We start from the raw sequence: 19,794 nt of genomic DNA on the forward strand, positions 1-19,794 counted from the left end.
TCTCCATAAAGCTGTTTAAAAATGAATCCAGGAAAGAACTCATTGACCCAGCTTGAGTCAGATGCCTGTTCTGAATTTACTGCCTGTGACCAGTGGGAGCAGGGGCATCGGGGAAGGCTTGTAAGAATATGGCAGCTCCTCTGAGACCCAGTTCCTCTGGACAGAGTTTATGTCATAATGGGGAGGGGAGGGGTTCAGTTCCTAGGAGGAGGTGGGTTATTAGCAGACAAAACAATCGATGCCTACAACACTGGCTATTTTTATAGAGAATTTACATTTACCCAGATACAGCATCAAGTGGTGCTTCTGAATTATCTCATTAATTATCACAACAACCTTGTAAGTTAGGTTTGTAAAACCCATTTATATTGGTAGAGGCTCAGGTTACATAACTTCCCTAAGGACACTTAACTATTTAGTAAGTAGCGGGCTCGGGTTCAACCCAGATCTGATTCCTCTCTCAATCATTAGGCCACACTGCCTCCTTCTGGCCTTACATGAGTTGTTAAAAAAATTCTGGAATGCACCACTGGAGACCTAACTTTAGATCCCTTCTTTATTTCGTTTGCTCATTTACTCTTTCATTGAAGGAGACCCTTGTAACATGAAAACCAGGAACTTCCTTTGCTGTCCTGGGACCATTGTTGTTTATCTTTGAGAAGGGCCGGAAGACTCCAGATGGCTGTTCGGCCCCTGCCAGCCACACTGCTGTCCCCTCCACATTCCTCCAGCTTGTCCAGGGTACAGAGAACGGGGGCAAGAACACACCTTGCTGCAACGATGATGCAGTAGGTCTGTAGTGGTCTCCTGATCCTCCAGCCAGCTAACCCTCTCAAAACAGGAAATAAGGGTCATCTGGCAAGATGTGTGTTTAGTGAACCAGTGCAGCTTATTTTCCAAGTGTTCGCACGTTGTCTGCTTAATAATCCACTCTCAAATTCTGCCCGCAACTGGATGGCAGAATTGATGGAGGCCAAGCCTGCTGGTCTGTGGTTCCTCAGACCTCCTTTCCTTTTCTTTAAATATATTGATACAGTAGTTTTCCATCTCTAGTCTCCTGGTATTTCTCTGCTGCATCATGATTTCTCAGCCATCATGGGAAGTGGTTCTATAACGCCATCTGCACATTCCTCCTGTCTCCTGGGGTAGGATCCAGGTGGGCCTGTGATGGGAATCCACTGAAGACAGCTGACCACTCACCTGCTCTCCCCTCCCCTACCTTAAGCTCTGGATCTTTGTTTTTCCACATTTGTCCTGGCCTTCCCAAGATAAAGCATGTTCCTCTTGGTGGAGAAGGCAGAGAGCGCAGGGGAGTTGCGTTGTTCAGCTTTCTCTCTGTCATCTGTTTCCAGCAGACCATCTGCCTAGCAGTAGGCACAGCTTTCCTTCCAGTGGATGAAACAACATTCCTGTTGTCCTTAGCATTTTTCACCACCTCAGTCACTGAAATGTAGCCTTCCTGATGCTATTCTTACATACTCCCGCCACGCTTTGTTTTCACCCATGGTCATGTACCCAATGTCCACCTTTCAATCATGTCATCTGAAAACCCCAGCTAACATGATTCACTTCCAGGGCAGCCCCCATTTCTTCATCACTGGGATGATTTGAACTTGGAATAATCAGCTTCTCGGCAACAGAGACCATGGTTTTCAGACTGTCTAGGTAAAAGTAATAGTATTTATTGTTTTAGAGCTGTATATGTCACAATAGGATTATGACCTAGGTTACTCTTATTATCTTCATTTTCAAGACAAAGAAACTGAGGCCTAAAGGTCACACAGTTATTTTAGGGTGGAGCTGGGTGAGTCTTGAATCCATATTGTCCAACTTCAGAAGCCAAATTCTCGACCACTTCACTGGAAGCCACTCCTGAGTATCATGGCAGAGAAGGCAAACCTAGCATCAAAGTTCCCAGAAGGAGCTCTCACAGGCCTTACTGTCAGTGGCATGACTGAGACAGCTTGAGCCAGAACAAAGGGCCTGGACACAAGGAGAAGGAAGATGGTCCTCAAAACAGGAGCCAACTTCATAGGGTGTTGAGAGGCTTAAATGAGATCATTCATCCACTCGCCAAGTATGTGTCAATCACGGCACATCCTCCACAAAGCCCTTAGTGTTAGGAGGTGAGGACTTCATAGCTCTGAAATGGCTCCCCCATCCCTTTCCACAGCCTCTCTGGACCCCAGGACACCTGGGCCCCTCAGGACAAGTGACTTGAAGCCTGACAATATCAGTAGCGACAATATCAGTAGCAACAGTTCCTGGTCACCCTAAGCCAGTTTCTGCTCCAGACACACAGAGGGTGCAGAGACGGGGGAGATGGTGTTTCTGGCTTTGGCCAAAGGAGTCATCACAGCTCTTTTCTTAACTTGGCCTTTAAATTATGTCAATAAAGAAGAGGCTAAACACTTAACCGCTGTGGAGCATATCTTATTGATTGGAGGAGAGAGGCTCTGGCCTGCTTGCCTGGGGCTGGCAGGAGCCAGGGCAGGCTGGTCCCAGGGGGCAGCTGCCAAGGTGTGAGGTTTCTCTGAGCTCTGAGAGTAGCCGGCACTGTCCCAAAGTGGCTTCACGGCTTCAGGGGCTGCGATTTGGAGCTCATGGTCCCCTCTAAGACAGCGTGGCTAGTAGAAAAGAGATGAGAGCAAGAGGTGTGTGTTTTACTCCCAGGCGTAGCCAAACGACAACCCACTTCATGTCTCTGAGCCTCGGTTCCTGCATCTGTACAATGGGGATCGGGGTTCCAAGCTCACAGGGTTCATGGAGCTTCTGTGAGGCAAATGTGTAAAAGTGTTTTGGAAATTATAAATCTCCACATGAATAGAAGGCAGTTTATTATTCATCGTTTTTGTTATCAAAAATGAAATTGTGTTCTTCTTCTGCTTCAAAATCATCCATGGCTCTTCTTTGCACTTGGATGAAACCCACACTCCTCGTCGTGGCCCGCTAGACCTCGCATGGTCTGGCCCCCCACCTGCCACCTCAGTTTCCTCTTGTAGAACCCGCCACCCACCCTGTGCGCCAGCCCCGCTAGCCCTTTCACTGTTCCTAGAACAAGCCGAGCCCCTTCCTACCTCAGGGCCTCCGTCCTTTCTGTTCCCACTGCCTGGCACGCTCTTCCCCAAGGGTGTTGCCTGGCTGGATTCTTTACCTTCAGATCTTAGCTTAAATGTTACCTCCTCCGAGAGGCCTTTCCTGACCACACTCCCCCAACCTGGCACAGCACCCATCTCTGTTCTCTTCATAGAAATAGCCAGAAGTCACAATGTTTTTATATATTCACTTTATGGTCTTCCCCTGGTAGGATGTTGGCTCCGTGAACATAAGGATCTTGTCTATTTTGTTCACTCCCGGGTCGTATCACAGTACCTGGCACACAGTAGGCACGCTAAACAATTGTTGAGTGAAGGAGTGAATGATTGGCAGGGAAGCCTGACTTGTTTCCCAAATGGCCCTTCTTCCTTACACCCATTTCTCTTTCTGTCTCTCAGATATGGAGATATGGTGCCCAAGACGATTGCAGGGAAGATCTTCGGCTCCATCTGTTCCCTGAGCGGTGTCCTTGTCATTGCCCTGCCGGTCCCTGTGATCGTTTCCAACTTCAGCCGGATTTACCACCAGAATCAGAGAGCTGATAAACGCAGGGCTCAGAAGGTAAGCCTCAGACCCGGGAAGGGGGCAGGCAGCACCAGAGAGGGCGCTCTTGGCCTTGTGCCGCCGTCACAAGGAGCTCCTGGGAGAATCGCTGCGCAGATGGCCTCTGGCTTTGGAAGGTAAAGCAGCGCCAGGTGCCTTCCTACCTACCAGCATCCTGCATTCCAGCCCCAGACAGCTGCACAAGGCAGCAAACCGTCAATTATCCACAAGCTGATGTTCTCCCTTTCGGAAGATATTCTGTGCAGTTTCCTTGGGCCCTGGCTCCTCTTCCAAGACCTCAGCCATCAACTCTGGGTAGTGCCCGGACTCTTCCCTTTCCCAGCCAGGAGCTTACTGGGGAACATAATTGCTTTTCAGTACTCTGTGATAGCCTATACAAAACAAAGTGACAAAAATAAATTTGCTAAAAAAAAAATGAATACTCTGAAAGGAGAACATTCTGAGGCCATTGAGTTCAGGGACAAACGGCACAGCGGGCTTTAGTCACTTCATGGTATCGTAGGGTAAGGCATGGAACTGCAGTTGACGGTCAGGAGATTAACCATGGGTCCTGGAAAAGTTTTCAGTGATGTCCAGTGAACACGGCTTAGGAAGGCAGGGCAGGGTGAGCGCCCTCTCACCACAGGATGACGAAAGATGTCTGAAGGCTTTGGTGCCAAGACAGAAGCCTCCTTTCATGACTGGCCGCCACCTTCCACCCAGAACACCTCACCCTCTCAGCCAAATATCATTTCTCTGCATTTTTAGGGCATCTGGCTGGTGAAGGTTCCTGGACCCAGGGGGCAGCTTTTCCTTTTTCTTCTTTTTTTTTTTTTTTTAAGTATGCAGCTTTATTTTTTTCTTTAAATTTTTGAATTTTATTTTATTTATTTTTTTATACAGTAGGTTCTTATTAGTCATCAATGTTATACACATCAGTGTATACATGTCAATCCCAATCTCCCAATTCATCACACCACCACCATCCCCCCCCCAGCCGCTTTCCCCCCTCGGTGTCCATACGTTTGTTCTCTACATCTGTGTCTCAATATCTGCCCTGCAAACTGGTTCATCTGTACCACTTTTCTAGGTTCCACATATATGCGTTAATATACGATATTTGTTTTTCTCTTTCTGACTTACTTCACTCTGTGTGACAGTCTCTAGATCCATCCACGTCTCAACAAATGACCCACTTTCATTCCTTTTTAAGGCTGAGTAATATTCCATTGTATATATGTACCACATCTTCTTTATCCATTCGTCTGTCGATGGGCATTTAGGTTGCTTCCATGACCTGGCTATTGTAAATAGTGCTGCAATGAACATTGGGGTGCACGTGTCTTTTTGAATTATGCTTTTCTCTGGGTATATGCCCAGTAGTGGGATTGCTGAGTCATATGGTAATTTTATTTTTAGTTTTTTGTTTTTTTTTTTTAAATACTTATTTATTTATTTTTGGGTCTCCGTTGCTGCGCACGGGCTCTCTCTAGTTGCGCGAGAGGGGACTACTCTTCGTTGCCGAGTGCGGGCCTCTCATTGAGGTGGCCTCTCTTGCCGCGGAGCACGGGCTCCAGGCAGCGGGCTCAGTAGTTGTGGCACGCAGACTTCGCCACTCCGCGGCATGTGGGATCTTTCTGGACCAGGGCTCGAACCCATGTCTCCTGCATTGGCAGGCGGATTCCCAACCACTGCACCACCAGGGAAGTCCCTATTTTTAGTGTTTTAAGGAACCTCCATACTGTTCTCCATAGTGGCTGTATCAATTTACATTCCCACCAACAGTGCAAGAGATTCCCCTTTTCTCCACACCCTCTCCAGCATTTGTTGTTTGTAGATTTTCTGATGACTCCCATTCTAACTGGTGTGAGGTGGTACCTCATTGTAGTTTTGATTTGCATTTCTCTAATAATTAGTGATGTTGAGCAGCTTTTCATGTGCTTCTTGGCCATCTGTATGTCTTCTTTGGAGAAATGTCTATTTAGGTCTTCTGCCCATTTTTGGATTGGGTTTTTTATTTTTTTAATATTGAGCTGCATGAGCTGTATATATTTTGGAGATTAATCCTTTGTCCATTGATTCATTTGCAAATATTTTCTCCCATTCTGAGGGTTGTCTTTTTGTCTTGTTTATGGTTTCCTTTGCTGTGAAAAAGCTTTTAAGTTTCATCAGGTCCCATTTGTTTATTTTTGTTTTTATTTCCATTAATCTAAGAGGTGGATCAAAACAGATCTTGCTGTGATTTATGTCAAAGAGTGTTCTTCCTATGTTTTCCTCTAAGGGTTTTATAGTGTCCGGTCTTACATTTAGGTCTCTAATCCATTTTGAGTTTATTTTTGTGTATGGTGTTAGGGAGTGTTCTAATTTCATTCTTTTACATGTAGCTGTCCAGTTTTCCCAGCACCACTTATTGAAGAGACTGTCTTTTCTCCATTGTATATCCTTGCCTCCTTTGTCATAGATTAGTTGACCATAGGTGCGTGGGTTTATCTCTGGGCTTTCTATCTTGTTCCGTTCATCTATGTTTCTGTTTTTGTGCCAGTACCATATTGTCTTGATTACTGTAGCTTTGTAGTATAGTCTGAAGTCAGGGAGTCTGATTCCTCCAGCTCCGTTTTTTTCCCTCAAGACTGCTTTGGCTATTCGGGGTCTTTCGTGTCTCCATACAAATTTTAAGATTTTTTCTTCTAGTTCCATAAAAAATGCCATTGGTAATTTGATAGGGATTGCATTGAATCTGTAGATTGCTTTGGGTAATATAGTCATTTTCACAATATTGATTCTTCCAATCCAAGAACATGGTGTATCTCTCCATCTGTTGGTATCAACTTTAATTTCTTTCATCAATGTCTTATAGTTTTCTGCATACAAGTCTTTTGTCTCCTTAGGTAGGTTTATTCCTAGGTATTTTATTCTTCTTGTTGCAATGGTAAATGGGAGTGTTTCCTTAATTTCTCTTTCAGATTTTTCAACATTAGTGTATAAGAATGCAAGAGACTTCTGTGCATTAATTTTGTAATCTGCAACTTTACCAAATTCATGGATTAGCTCTAGTAGTTTTCTGGTATCATCTTTAGGATTCTCTATGTATAGTATCACGTCATCTGCAAAGAATGACAGTTTTACTTCTTCTTTTCCAATTTGTATTCCTTTTATTTCTTTTTCTTCTCTGATTGTCGTGGCTAGGACTTCCAAAACTATGTTGAATAATAGTGGTGAGAGTGGACATCCTTGTCTTGTTCCTGATCTTAGAGGAAATGCTTTCAGTTTTTCACCATTTAGAATGATGTTTCCTGTGGGTTTGTCGTATATGGCCTTTATTATGTTGAGGTAGGTTCCCTCTCTGCCCACTTTCTGGAGAGTTTTTATCATAAATGGGTGTTGAATTTTGTCAAAAGCTTTTTGCATCCATTGAGATGATCATATGGTTTTTATTCTTCACTTTGTTAATTTGGTGTATCACATTGGTTGATTTGCGTATATTGAAGAATCCTTGCATTCCTGGGATAAAGCCCACTTGATCATGGTGTATGATCCTTCTAATGTGTTGTTGGATTCTGTTTGCTAGTATTTTGTTGAGGATTTTTGCATCTATATTCATCAGTGATATTGGTCTGTAATTTTTTTTTTTTGTAGTATCTTTGTCTGGTTTTGGTATCAGGGTGATGGTGGCCTCATAGAATGAGTTTGGGAGTGTTCCTTCCTCTGCAATTTTTTGGAAGAGTTTGAGAAGGATGGTTGTTAGCTGTTCTCTAAATGTTTGATAGAATTCACCTGTGAAGCCATCTGGTCCTGGAATTTTGTTTGTTGGAAGATTTTTAATCACAGTTTCAATTTCATTACTTGTGATTGGTCTGTTCATATTTTCTATTTCTTCCTGGTTCAGTCTTGGAAGGTTATACCTTTCTAAGCATTTATCCATTTCTTCCAGGTTTTCCATTTTATTGGCATAGAGTTGCTTGTAGTAGTCTCTTAGGATGCTTTGTATTTCTGCGGTGTCTGTTGTAACTTCTCCGTTTCCATTTCTAATTTTATGGATTTGAGTCTTCTCCCTCTTTTTCTTGATGAGTCTGGCTAAAGGTTTATCAATTTTGTTTATCTTCTCAAAGAACCAGCATTAGTTTTATTGATCTTTGCTATTGTTTTCTTTGTTTTTATTTCATTTATTTCTGCTCTGATCTTTATGATTTCTTTCCTTCTGTTAACTTTGGGTTCTGTTTGTTCTTCTTTCTCTAGTTCCTTCAGGTGTAAGGTTAGATTGTTTATTTGAGATTTTTCTTGTTTCTTGAGGTAGGCTTGTATAGCTATAAACTTCCCTCTTAGAACTGCTTTTGCTGCATCCTATAGGTTTTGTATCGTCGTGTTTTCATTGTCATTTGTCTCTAGGTATTTTTTGATTTCTTCAGGGATCTCTTGGTTATTTAGTAACGTATTGTTTAGCCTCCATGTGTTTGTCTTTTTTACGTTTTTTTCCCTGTAATTGATTTCTAATCTCATAGTGCTGTGGTCAGAAAAGATGCTTGATATGATTTCAATTTTCTTAAATTTACTGAGGCTTGATTTGTGACCCAAGATGTGATCTATCCTGGAGAATGTTCTGTGTGCACTTGAGAAGAAAGTGTAATCTGCTGTTTTGGGATGGAATGTCCTACAAATATCAATTAAATCTATCTGGTCTATTGTGTCATTTAAAGCTTCTGTTTCCTTATTAATTTTCTGTTTGGATGATCTGTCCATTGGTGTAAGTGAGGTGTTAAAGTCCCCCACTCTTATTGTGTTACTGTCGATTTCCTCTTTTATACCTGTTAGCAGTTGCCTTATGTACTGAGGTGCTCCTATGTTGGGTGCATATATATTTATAATTGTTATAGATTCTTCTTGGATTGATCCCTTGATCATTATGTAGTGTCTTTCCTTGTCTCTTGTAACATTCTTTATTTTAAAGTCTATTTTATCTGATATGAGTATTGTTACTCCAGCTTTATTTTGATTTCCATTTGCATGGAATATCATTTTCCATCCCCTCACTTTCAGTCTGTATGTGTCCCTAGGTCTGAAGTGGGTCTGTTGTAGACAGCCTATATATGGGTCTTGTTTTTGTATCCATTCAGCAAGCCTGTGTCTTTTGGTTGGAGCATTTAATCCATTCACGTTTAAGGTAATTATCAATATGTATGTTCCTATGACCATTTTCTTAATTGTTTTGGGTTTGTTTTTGTAGGTCCTTTTCTTTTCTTGTGGTTCCCACTTAGAGAAGTTCCTTTAGCATTTGTTGTAGAGCTGGCTTGGTGGTGCTGAATTCTCTTAGCTTTCACTTGTCTGCAAAGCTTTTGATTTCTCCATCGAATCTGAATGAGATCCTTACCGGGTAGAGTAATCTTGGTTGTAGTTTCTTCCCTTTCATCACTTTAAGTATATCATGCCACTCCCTTCTGGCTTGTAGAGTTTCTGCTGAGAAATCAGCTGTTAACCTTATGGGAGTTCCCTTGTATGTTATTTGTCGTTTTTCCCTTGCTGCTTTCAATAATTTTTCTTTGTCTTTAATTTTTGCCAATTTGATTACTATGTGTTCGACATGTTTCTCCTTGGGTTTATCCTGTATGGGACACTTTGCACTTCCTAGACTTGGGTGGCTATTTCCTTTCCCATGTTATGGAAATTTTCGACTATAATCTCTTCAAATATTTTCTCTGGTCCTTTCTCTCTCTCTTCTCCTTCTGGGACCCCTATAAAGCAAGTGTTGTTGCATTTAATGTTGTCCCAGAGATCTCTTAGGCTGTCTTTATTTCTTTTCATTCTTTTTTCTTTATTCTGTTCCACAGCAGTGAATTCCACCATTCTGTCTTCCAGGTTACTTATCTGTTCTTCTGCCTCAGTTATTCTGCTATTGATTCCTTCTAGTGTAGTTTTCATTTCAGTTATTGTATTGTTCATCTCTGTTTGTTTGTTCTTTAATTCTTCTAGGTCTTTGTTAAACATTTCTTGCATCTTCTCGATCTTTGCCTCCGTTCTTTTTCCGAGGTCTTGGATCATCTTCACTATCATTATTCTGAATTCTTTTTCTGGAAGGTTGCCTATCTCCACTTCATTTAGTTTTTTTTCTGGGGTTTTATGTTGTTCCTTCATCTGGTACATAGTCCTCTGCCTTTTCATCTTGTCTATCTTTTTGTGAATGTGGTTTTTGTTCCACAGGCTGCAGGATTATAGTTCTTCTTGCTTCTGCTGTCTGCCCTCTTGTGGATGAGGCCATCTAAGAGGCTTGTGCAAGTTTCCTGATGGGAGGGACTGGTGGTGGGTAGAGCTGACTGTTGCTCTGGTGGGCAGAGCTCAGTAAAACTTTAATCTGCTTGACTGCTCATGGGTGGGGCTGTGTTCCCTCCCTGTTGGTTGCTTGGCCCGAGGCAACCCAACACTGGAGCCTACCTGGGCTCTTTGATGGGGCTAATGGCAGACTCTGGGAGGTCTCATGCAAAGGAGTACTTCCCGATACTTCTGCTGCCAGTTTCCTTGTCCCCACGGTGAGCCACATCCACCCCCCGCCTCTGCAGGAGACCCTCCAATAGTAGCTGGTAGGTCTGGTTCAGTCTCCCCTGGGATCACTGCTGCTTCCCCTGGGTCCCGATGTGCACACTACTTTGTGTGTGCCCTCCAAGAGTGGAGTCTCTGTTTCCCCCAGTCTTGTCAAAGTCCTGCAATCAAATCCCACTAGCCTTCAAAGTCTGATTCTGTAGGAATTCCTCCTCCCGTTGCTGGACCCCCAGGTTGGGAAGCCTGACGTTGGGCTCAGAACCTTCACTCCAGTGGGTGGACTTCTGTGGTATAAGTGTTCTCCAGTCTGTGAGTCACCCACCCAGCAGTTATGGGATTTGATTTTACTATGATTGCGCCCCTCCTACCAACTCATTGTGGCTTCTCCTTTGTCTTTGGATGTGGGGTATCTTTTTTGGTGAGTTCCAGTGTCCTCCTGTCGGTGATTGTCCAGCAGCTATTTGTGATTCTGGTGTTCTCGCAAGAGGGAGTGAGAGCACATCCTTCTACTCCGCCATCTTGGTTCAGGGCCCTGCCTTCCTTTCTCTTCTGTTCTGGGCTGAAATACTCCCCCTTCAGCAGGATCTCAACCTCCAGGGGGTACGATCAAAGCCTTTCTGAGTACAATGGACAGGGGGACCTGAAAGAGTCGCTTATGAAGGCCTGAAACATTATGTCCTTATTTTATTCTTTCTTTTATTCATTCATTCCACACACATTTACTGAGCACCAACTATGTGCCAGGCCCTATGCATTGCAGCTGGGTTACTTCCTCACCACATGATCCTCTCTCCTGACCTTCCATTTGCAGGGATAACTCCCAAGTGGCAGGGTTTCCATGACATATCAGAGGAATCCAGGATTTCAGAAAAAATCTGTGTATGCTGACCAAAACAAAGTCTCAAAGTTCATGAAAGTTAGCTCTGAAATGTATAATAATTTACATGTAACAATACTTAATAATATAATATATATATATCACATAGTTATATAATAAATCCAGTTGGTCCCCACTTCCAGCATCTCCCCTTTTGTGTGCCTTTGTCACCTCCTCCTTGCCCTGCTGTCTCCCTCCGCCTGTGTGGAAATGTATTTTGACTTATCTTGACCTGGGTTTTTAATGCTGTCAGCCTGCCTTGGATTGATCTGCTGTCCTCTCCATCCCCTCCAGAACCATTTCCTACCTCTTCACCCAAGGTCAGGGCTTCCCCACCCCCATCCCCTGCTAGCCAGCTCAGAAATAGAAGTCTTATCTCTTTCCCCGTTCAAGTCAGTTGGCAAATGTGAACAATATCTAAATTCATTATGCTGTCCTAAAGAAAGGGGCAGGGAGAAACTGGGATCTCCTTTCCAAATCAAGGAGCCTAAAGCCCTGAAGGGTCAGGGGTCCTATAGCAACCTCAATCTCCCCCTCCCCCCACCCCCCAGCACTGGGCAAGGGCTGACACAGGGTTTGTTTTTGTTTTTGTTTTTTTTTAACATCTTTATTGGAGTATAATTGCTTTACGATGGTGTGTTAGTTTCTGCTGTATAACAAAGTGAATCAGCTATACGTATACATATATCCCCACATCCCCTCTCTCTTGCGTCTCCCTCCCACCCTCTCTATCCCACCCCTCCAGGTGGACACAAGGCACTGAGCTGATCTCCCTGTGCTATGTGGCTGCTTCCCACTAGCTATCTATTTTACATTTGGCAGTGTATATATGTCCATGCCACTCTCTCACTTCATCCCAGCTTACCCTTCCCCCTCCCCGTGTCCTCAAGTCCATTCTCTATGTCTGCGTCTTTATTCCTGTGCTGCCCCTAGGCTCTTCAGAACCTTTTTTTTTTTTTTTTTTTTTTTTTTTTAGATTCTATATATATGTGTTAGCATACGGTATTTGTTTTTCTCTTTCTGACTTACTTCACTCTGGAGAGGGTGTGGAGAAAAGGGAACCCTCTTACACTGTGGGTGGGAATGTAAATTGATACAGCCACTGTGCAGAACAGTATGGAGGTTCCTTAAAAAACTAAAAATAGAACTACCATACAACCCAGCAATCCCACTACTGGGCATATACCCGGAGAAAACCATAATTCAAAAAGAGTCATACACCACAATGTTCATTGCAGCTCTATTTACAATAGCCATGACATGACACAGGGTTTTTGAAGAGCATTGAGGATCCAAGGTATCCTCAGCTCACACACTAGCCCACAAGAGCCCCACTCAAACTGTGCTTCAGCCACTCCTGCACTCCCTTCCCCTCCGGGCTCACACCCTTACCTACTTCTTAGAGCATCTCATCCGCTGTCGTTTTGCCCCCGCAAAGAATACGACAGGGACCATTTCTCTGCAGAACTTTACAAAGCTCATCCTGTGTGATTAAGATCCAGAAGGAATCAGTTTAGGCTTCTTCCTCCCTCTAGCCCCTCAGGATAAGACTCCCTCCCTTCTGCCTCCCTTCTCACCCTCCTCCTTCTCCCTCTTTGCTCTCCCTTGAAATCAGAGTAAATATTTGCAGTGTTTTCACCTCCTCTGGATACTGTCTCTCCTCACGGTAGGCTCAGCTCTGCCTCTTTCACCTTAGGCTTCTTGTGAGAGGAAAAGAAAAAGAACACAGGAATACTGCCTGCTTCCAGCACTGGGTCTGTCACAGCGAGGCAAGGAAGGCAGGTTGGGGAACTTAGTGGGGAATGGAGAGATGGGACAGGAAGGGGGTTAGGGGAGCTGATGACAGTTCTCAGCCCAGACCACATACTCAGGAGCTGTGAAGGTAAGCTCCAGCCCACGTGCCTCAGGTGGAAAGGAAAGGCTCCAAAAGTTGTCATCCTTTCCCATTGTGACTGATTTGCTTGGGATTATTACTGAAATAATTCCATGGCTCTTTGCTACAGAGACTGGGTTTTCTAAGCCAAGTGAACTGGAGATCAAGTAAGGAGGTCTAGCAGTGGACAGAGAGAGGGGAACATTTTTAATGGAAACTTTAATTGGAATAATTGTAGATTCACATGTAGTTATAAAATTTCATATCCAGTGTATGGACATTTCTGCAATCCACCAATCCTATTCAGACTTCCCCAGTTTTACTTATACCCGTGTGTGTGTGTGTGTGTGTGTGAAGTTTTATACAGTTTTATCACCTATGCTGGTTCACATCCCCCATCTCAGTCAAGGTACTGCACAGTTCCAACACCATAAGGGTCCCTCCCACTATATCTTTTATAACCACACCCCCCTCACTCTACCTCTACCCCGTCTGTAACCTCTGGCAACTATTTATCTGTCCTCCCTTTATAAAACATTTTCATGTTTTTTAATGGTATATCAACAGGCTTATACAGTAGGCATCATTTGGAGATTGGCTTTTTCCATTTCATGTAATTCCTGGAGATTCATCCAAGTCCTGTGTATCAATAGTCCATTCCTTTTCCTTTCTGAGCAGTATTCCCTGGTATGGATGCATCCCAGTTATGATTAACAGTTTGCCTGTTGAGGGACATCGGGTTATTATAAATAAAGTTGCTGTTAACAGCCATGTGCAGGTTTTTGTGTGAACATAAGTTTTCATTTCTCTGGGATAAATACCTAAGAGTGCAATTGCCCATGTTCTCTTTTGGCTTTTCCATTTCTCCCTCTTTTTCCTTCTTCTGCCTCTCCCAGGGTAGAGATGTCAATACTCATGGTCCAAGGGCACCTGCCAGCCAGATAGCTAGGAAGTGCTTCATCATGAAACCCTTCTTGGGGCTGACAAAATTCTTGAGCTTATTAGCCTGAACCTGGAACTGTGCCCAGGGTGGCAGAATCCTCCATCCAAACCTCTCCTCCAGCCCTGGAATGTCTACAGCTGTTGAAAATGCAACTTCCTGGGCTTTGCTCATCAAGTTAAAAACTTGTCTGAGTGGAGTTGAAATTCAGGGAAGGAGGAGAGGGGTGTTATGGAAGCAGCACTGGGAGGTTGGAAGACCTGAGCTGAAATCTTGCCCTGGATAAGTCACTTCCTCTCACATCCTCCATTTCCTTGTCTTTAAAATAGCCTAGATGATCCCTACATTCTTCGAACTCTTACACTGTACTCATGTTCATGGAAGAGAAGGAGGCTGACCAGTCTACACAAGGACTGAGCCCATCACAATGACTTAATTAACATGGATTTCTGACCGACTGTGTAGGATCATCTTCTTTCCTGGGCCATCACAAGCCTTGCTTGAGCAAATACTCAGTGCGAAGCTCTGTGCTAGGTGCTGAAGATAAAACTATGCATAAGTCACAGGCTCTGGCCCTCAGGAGCTCAAAGTCAAGCCAAAAGTCCTCACCAAATTACATATGCTGGGTATGGTTCTATAAATACATTGCAAACCTCTTTATCCTATGTGGGAAATGATTAAACAATATAGTGCATTTGTTATGACAATCTGTTGCTTTAATAGCGCCCAGGGTAAGATAAGATTAAAAGGAGTGCCACAGAGGAGAGCAGGAGAATCTTTCATGTCTAGAAAGTAATGAAGACAGACCCCAGATACAAGAATGGTCTGGCTGTAAGTGGTGCAATCAAATTATATAAGGCTAAAATGAGCTTGACACAACTGGATTTCCATATGCAGCTCTCAACACCCAGTACTCACTCAAAGCAATAATAGCCACATCCTCAAATGATGAAGAACTTGCTTGAATGTAGACATTGAGCTGAGGGGAGGGCTGGAGCAGGATCCCCAGGAAGGAGAACTGTCCTGCACTTGGAATGCATGTTCTTTGCTCAGAGAGAAGAGGAATGGTAGGGCTTACTTGCCATCCTTTCTCTCCCTGCTTCCTCTTTTTATTCTCCGTCTAGAGGAGAGTTCTTCCCCAGTTTTACAGGCAGATCTTCTAGGCTCAAGTGCTGCCCTCTTTGCCATATTTAGAAACCAGGGGAGGTCGTTGAATTGTCCCTGCAAGGACACAGTGGTCACAGGGGGACTTCCCAGGGAACAATAGCTATCGTGTGTTCTTTGTGCTTCTGTTGACAGCCTAAATCCAAGTCCTTGGCCTCCTTTTAGCAGATGAGCCAGCCCAGCAGGACACTTGGAGGGGACACTTCCCCATGCTGGGGAGAAGGTGACAAGAAATGAAAATTGCCACAATTTTCCAAGGACTCCTCTGTTCAGAGTCCATGCTGAAGTTAAATGTGGATTTTCCCAGAGGCAGAAGGAAGGACCCCTCTGCCCCAGAATAGGTTTGTGAGGTCTTGTGGGCTCTTCTTCCTGCAGCTGGGTCTAGATACACAAGAGCCCAAACGTGAAGCTGCATTTTTTTTAAGCCAGCAGGAAGCCCTCTACCCATCCCTTCTCCCTCCCTCCCAGAGCCTCTTTCCTCTTAGGCCTCACACTGTGGCTGTGCTGCTGTCATGGTGACACTGATTATGGTTATTAGGAAGGAGAAGAGAAGTCAGCCTGTGCAGTGTGTCCGGCCTCTCCCACTGCCTCTGCAAGCAAGAGAAATGAGCTCGCGTGGTTGAGGTACCATGCGACCCTCGCACAGGATACTGCCGAAGGCTTCCAAGGATGGAGCTGGGAGATTCTCAGTCGCCGCAGCTAAAGCCAGGGTGGTGTATGGAAATGTGCTCCATCCTCTCCTCTCTCACACCCACATTGGGCCCCTTGTCACATGCACGTGCACCTACACTCGTTCCCACAGACATGCACAGCAAAATATACATGTATAGACACATCCGGAAGACAGACATGCAATTGTAAATTCTTCTGTTGATTTACAGGTTACTAAGCACTGGGGATATATCAGTGAACAAAACAAAAACCGCTGCCCTCAAGGAGTTTACATTCCTGTGGGGAAAGAGAGACAGTAGCAAGATAAATATGTAAAACATATACTACCTTAATAATGAATGTTAAGGAAAAAATAGAAAGAGGGGAAGGAGTTGAGGGGCACATATACACACTCCTTGCTTTTCTTATAATTAACTGGTATTTGGGCACCTGCTGTATGCAGGGAATTGCACTGGACCCTAGGAGAGAATCAGGAGAGCTATAATATGGGCTCCTTTAAAGAACTTGCAGTCTGAGATGAGAAATACCCAAGTGCATTCAGTAGAATGGATAAAGGTCATGAAATTTGAGGAAGGAAGGAGGAATTTGATGAGTGATATTCCCCTGGCCAGGATCACACCCAGGCTGGAGAGACAAGTGGAAACCCCTAGGCACTCTGACCATGACCATGCTCACTCTGTACAGGGGGTCACACCCTCTCTGACCCAGTCCCAGGTCTATAAGCAGAGATCCCTGTGGGGGGGAAGAAGCAGCTTCCTCCCCTTCATCAGACATCACCTGGGAACCCAACCTCGCTGGGACAGCCCACTGTTGCTGGCTTGGCCAGGCTCACTGTCTTTTTGTCTCTCAGACTCCCTCACTCTTTTATTCTCTCTGCCAATCACAGAAGGCCCGCCTTGCCAGGATCCGTGTGGCCAAAACTGGGAGCTCCAATGCCTACCTGCACAGCAAGCGCAATGGACTCCTCAATGAGGCGCTGGAGCTGATGGTAGGTGCCTGGGGGACTTGGGGTGGGGAGATGGAGGGGAGGATGGAGGGCATCAGCGCTCCCACCCCAAAGCCCCAAACTTTCCCCAGGTAGCAGCCACTCTCCACATACGTCTTCCATAGCGTTATCATCATCACCCCTAAACCCCCTTTAGCTCAAGGGCTCCCAGCCAAAGGCTAGCATCGTCTAGGGTGGCCCTAAAATTTGGTTCATCCAGATTTTTCCAGTCCCCCCTCCCTTCTGTGGAGAAATGAAGGAGATGGAGGGAAGGAGAGCCACCAGCTTTATACTCAGTGTCTCCTCTTTTCCTCCTAGGGCACCCCAGAAGAAGAGCACATGGGCAAGACCACCTCACTCATCGAGAGCCAGCACCATCACCTGCTGCACTGCCTGGAAAAAACCACTGTGAGTCCCAGCCCAGCGCCACCTCCCTTCTCACCCCTGACCCCTGACCCTTTTCTGAGGTCAGAACTTACAGAGTGAGAACCCTGTCCTCATGTCCTCACCCCAGGCTTCAGAAGTCAAAGTTTGTCCCCTTAGATCCAAAGAGTAGCGATGAGGTCTCTATCAGCCCTCAGGAGGAAGACCCCAAGAAGTGGGGCAAAGTCGCCAGGGTCAGGAGGCCCGCAGCACAGAGGAGGCCATTCCCCCAGTCTTTCCACACACACCCTACATCTGTCCTTACAGCCCATTTCTAAGTTACTGAGGCCTAAGGTCTCTGCCTATCAGTTTCTCAATTCTGATGGGCATCCCTCTTCAAAGCTAGGGCTGAATTTATACTAGATTACTGCAGGACAGCAGAGAAGAATGTCAGCTTTAGTCCTATCCCTGGGGCTAGGTTGATGCAATTTGTGGGTCCCTTTTCTCCTTCCATTCCACTTGGAACAGGAGAGAGTCAATGAACGAGGCAGTGCATATATTTCTCTAGCCAGGGATTTTACCAGGACCACCCCATCTCAGTCACCCTGCAATTCCCAGGGAATTCAGATTCTGAAAGGCTGATTGCTAAAAATGAGTCATGGCTTAGGGTGCCCCAGCTGGAATGTGGAATGATGCTTGTGCCTCACCAACAGACTGAAAGGAAGGGCAGTGGGGTCAACCCTGGAGCCTTGGCAAAAAGTGTTAGGAATAGTAGGGAGGGAGGAGAAGTTAGGCTGGACAACCAAAGAGAGACAAAGAGAAACTCCTTCTTGTTCCTTTCTAGGACCTCCTTCCCCAAAAAGCCTATGGTCAGGGCTCAGCACACTAAGGAAGGAACTTTCTAATTCTCAGTGTTCCATGTCCTGGCCTCCCAGATGTGGGGGAAGTAGATGTTAGGTGACTCTTAGTATGGACAACTGTGGACACTGTGGATGGCAGCTGAACCCAGTGAGGGCTTCCAATGTGGGAAGGTACTCTGAAAACCCTAGTTTCCAGGACTTATCCAATGTTTCTTAGTGTCAAGAACCATATAGGCGTATCTAGAATTTCTCTCAAAGACTCAGAGCTTGCCAAAGAAATAGGCCTGGACCCAACTGCCCTTTCCAAGTTGCATGTGCTGGGTGGAATGTGTAAGTTGAAAGGATATGGGTGAAAATATTTGGGTTTGAAGTGATGGAATGTTGGCATTGAAGGGGTGGAATGCTGAATTTGAAGGAAAGAATGTCAGATTGTGGGGATATTGGGATTAAAGAGATGGAATGCTGGATTTTAGGTGAGGAATGTTGGACTCAAGGGGTGGAATGTTGGGACAAAGGAGGAAGAATGCTGGGAGCAAGGGATGGAATGTCGGACTGGAAGGGTGGAATGCTGGGATTGAGAGATCGAATGTCAAAACTGAGCCTGGGAATGCTGGAATGTACAATCAATGGTGTTTTTATCTTCTGTTGGCATGTTGTCCTGTAGGGGTTGTCCTATCTTGTGGATGATCCCCTGTTATCTGTACGAACCTCCACCATCAAGGTATAACTTTTTAAAATTTCAATTGATGTTTTTCTCTCTGATTCTTCTGAGTCTGTAGAGTCTCCTCTTCTTACCCCCTGGTCTGGCTCTCTGCATGTGCTGTTGATTCTTCTTGGGTTTATCCTACCTCTGCTGTCACACCCAGTACCAGCTCAGGTTTCCAGTTTTTTTGTGTGCCTTTCTGATTCCCTTTTTTGACCTCCCCAGGGGCTTGGAGGGGTGGTGGAACATGGCACCAATGTTGGTACCTTGTAAGTGTCCATGTGCCACATCTGTCTGTGCCACCCGCCCAGCTCTATGGGGACTCCTGGTATTGGCTGTCAGGGCTGGTCTCTCTCTCAACTCTGTTCTCATGCTACTTCTCTTCAGACTTTCTCCTCACTCTGGCAGCCTTGGCCAGACCATTCATGGCATAGATGTTTAGTCACCTTGGCTAAACAGCCATATTTTAGTTATCCTGGGCTCCACTCCACCCCATCCTGGTGGCCTCCATCAGGAGTCTGTTACCATCCCCTTCCCATGCTTACACTTGACTTAGGGAATCCTGTGCCTTTAGGTATATTAAGGAGCCATACCCCATAACCAGGTGGAAAAAAATGAGTAATCAAAAGAAATCATAACCCTGAGTGTGTGACCGCATTGGCCTTCAAGAGCAAAGCTCTCCCAGTACTGTGAATAATCCAGTGCCTTTAAAAACTTATGTCTCACACTTGCCCAGGATCCATAAGGATCTCACCCAGTAAATCCAGAAAAGACAACCCAGCATACCCACTACCCATAGTTAGTGACTCCTTACCTGCCGCTCCCTGCACACACCCCCCACCAGAAGATCCTGTCAAAGCCTGCAAAGTCACTTAAGTCTTTGCTTCTAGCTCTGAGGATGCCACTAAGTCCCTCCATGTCCTCCGTATCCCTTCAGCCAAAGCTGTAGATGAAGTGAATATCACATCATGATTTCACAACCGCAGTCTGCGCCCTCCAGTCTGATGACCAGGGCTGTCAATGGGAATCTCTTCCTTCCTTCATTTGATGCCTGTGGGATATCCCCCATGTCCTGAATGCTTATCTGTGCTCCAGGCAGCTGGGAGCCCTTCTCCCAAGGCCCAGAGCAGAGACAGGCAGCTATACAGAGTACGGGGGCTCATTCCCCTCCTCCTCTTTCCTATCTCCTT

The 19,794-nt window shown here is 45.1% G+C and overlaps 1 protein-coding gene and 1 pseudogene across 4 annotated transcripts in view; one reads left to right on the top strand and one right to left on the bottom strand.

The window, feature by feature from the left end:
* The window catches only part of KCND3 (potassium voltage-gated channel subfamily D member 3), a 229,299-nt gene that overhangs the window by 208,048 nt on the left and 1,457 nt on the right, over positions 1–19,794 (top strand). For 2 of the 3 annotated variants that reach the window (XM_082431665.1, XM_082431666.1), the window contains exons 3-6: positions 3,495–3,657; positions 16,580–16,681; positions 16,997–17,086; positions 18,566–18,622. In XM_082431665.1, the coding sequence (XP_082287791.1) occupies positions 3,495–3,657; positions 16,580–16,681; positions 16,997–17,086; positions 18,566–18,622 (412 nt within the window). The remainder of the gene's footprint in view (positions 1–3,494; positions 3,658–16,579; positions 16,682–16,996; positions 17,087–18,565; positions 18,623–19,794) is intronic. The other variant, XM_082431667.1, reaches the window with a different exon arrangement.
* Positions 7,812–19,794, bottom strand: part of LOC309645959 (proteasome subunit alpha type-3 pseudogene) — a 452,949-nt pseudogene continuing 440,966 nt past the window's right edge. The window contains exon 2 of the transcript XR_014268651.1: positions 7,812–9,642. The product of XR_014268651.1 is annotated as a proteasome subunit alpha type-3 pseudogene (transcript). The remainder of the gene's footprint in view (positions 9,643–19,794) is intronic.

This window comes from Balaenoptera physalus (assembly GCF_965194825.1).
Source record: "Balaenoptera physalus genome assembly, chromosome: 1".
In the NCBI taxonomy this organism is placed as follows: Eukaryota; Metazoa; Chordata; class Mammalia; order Artiodactyla; family Balaenopteridae; genus Balaenoptera; species Balaenoptera physalus.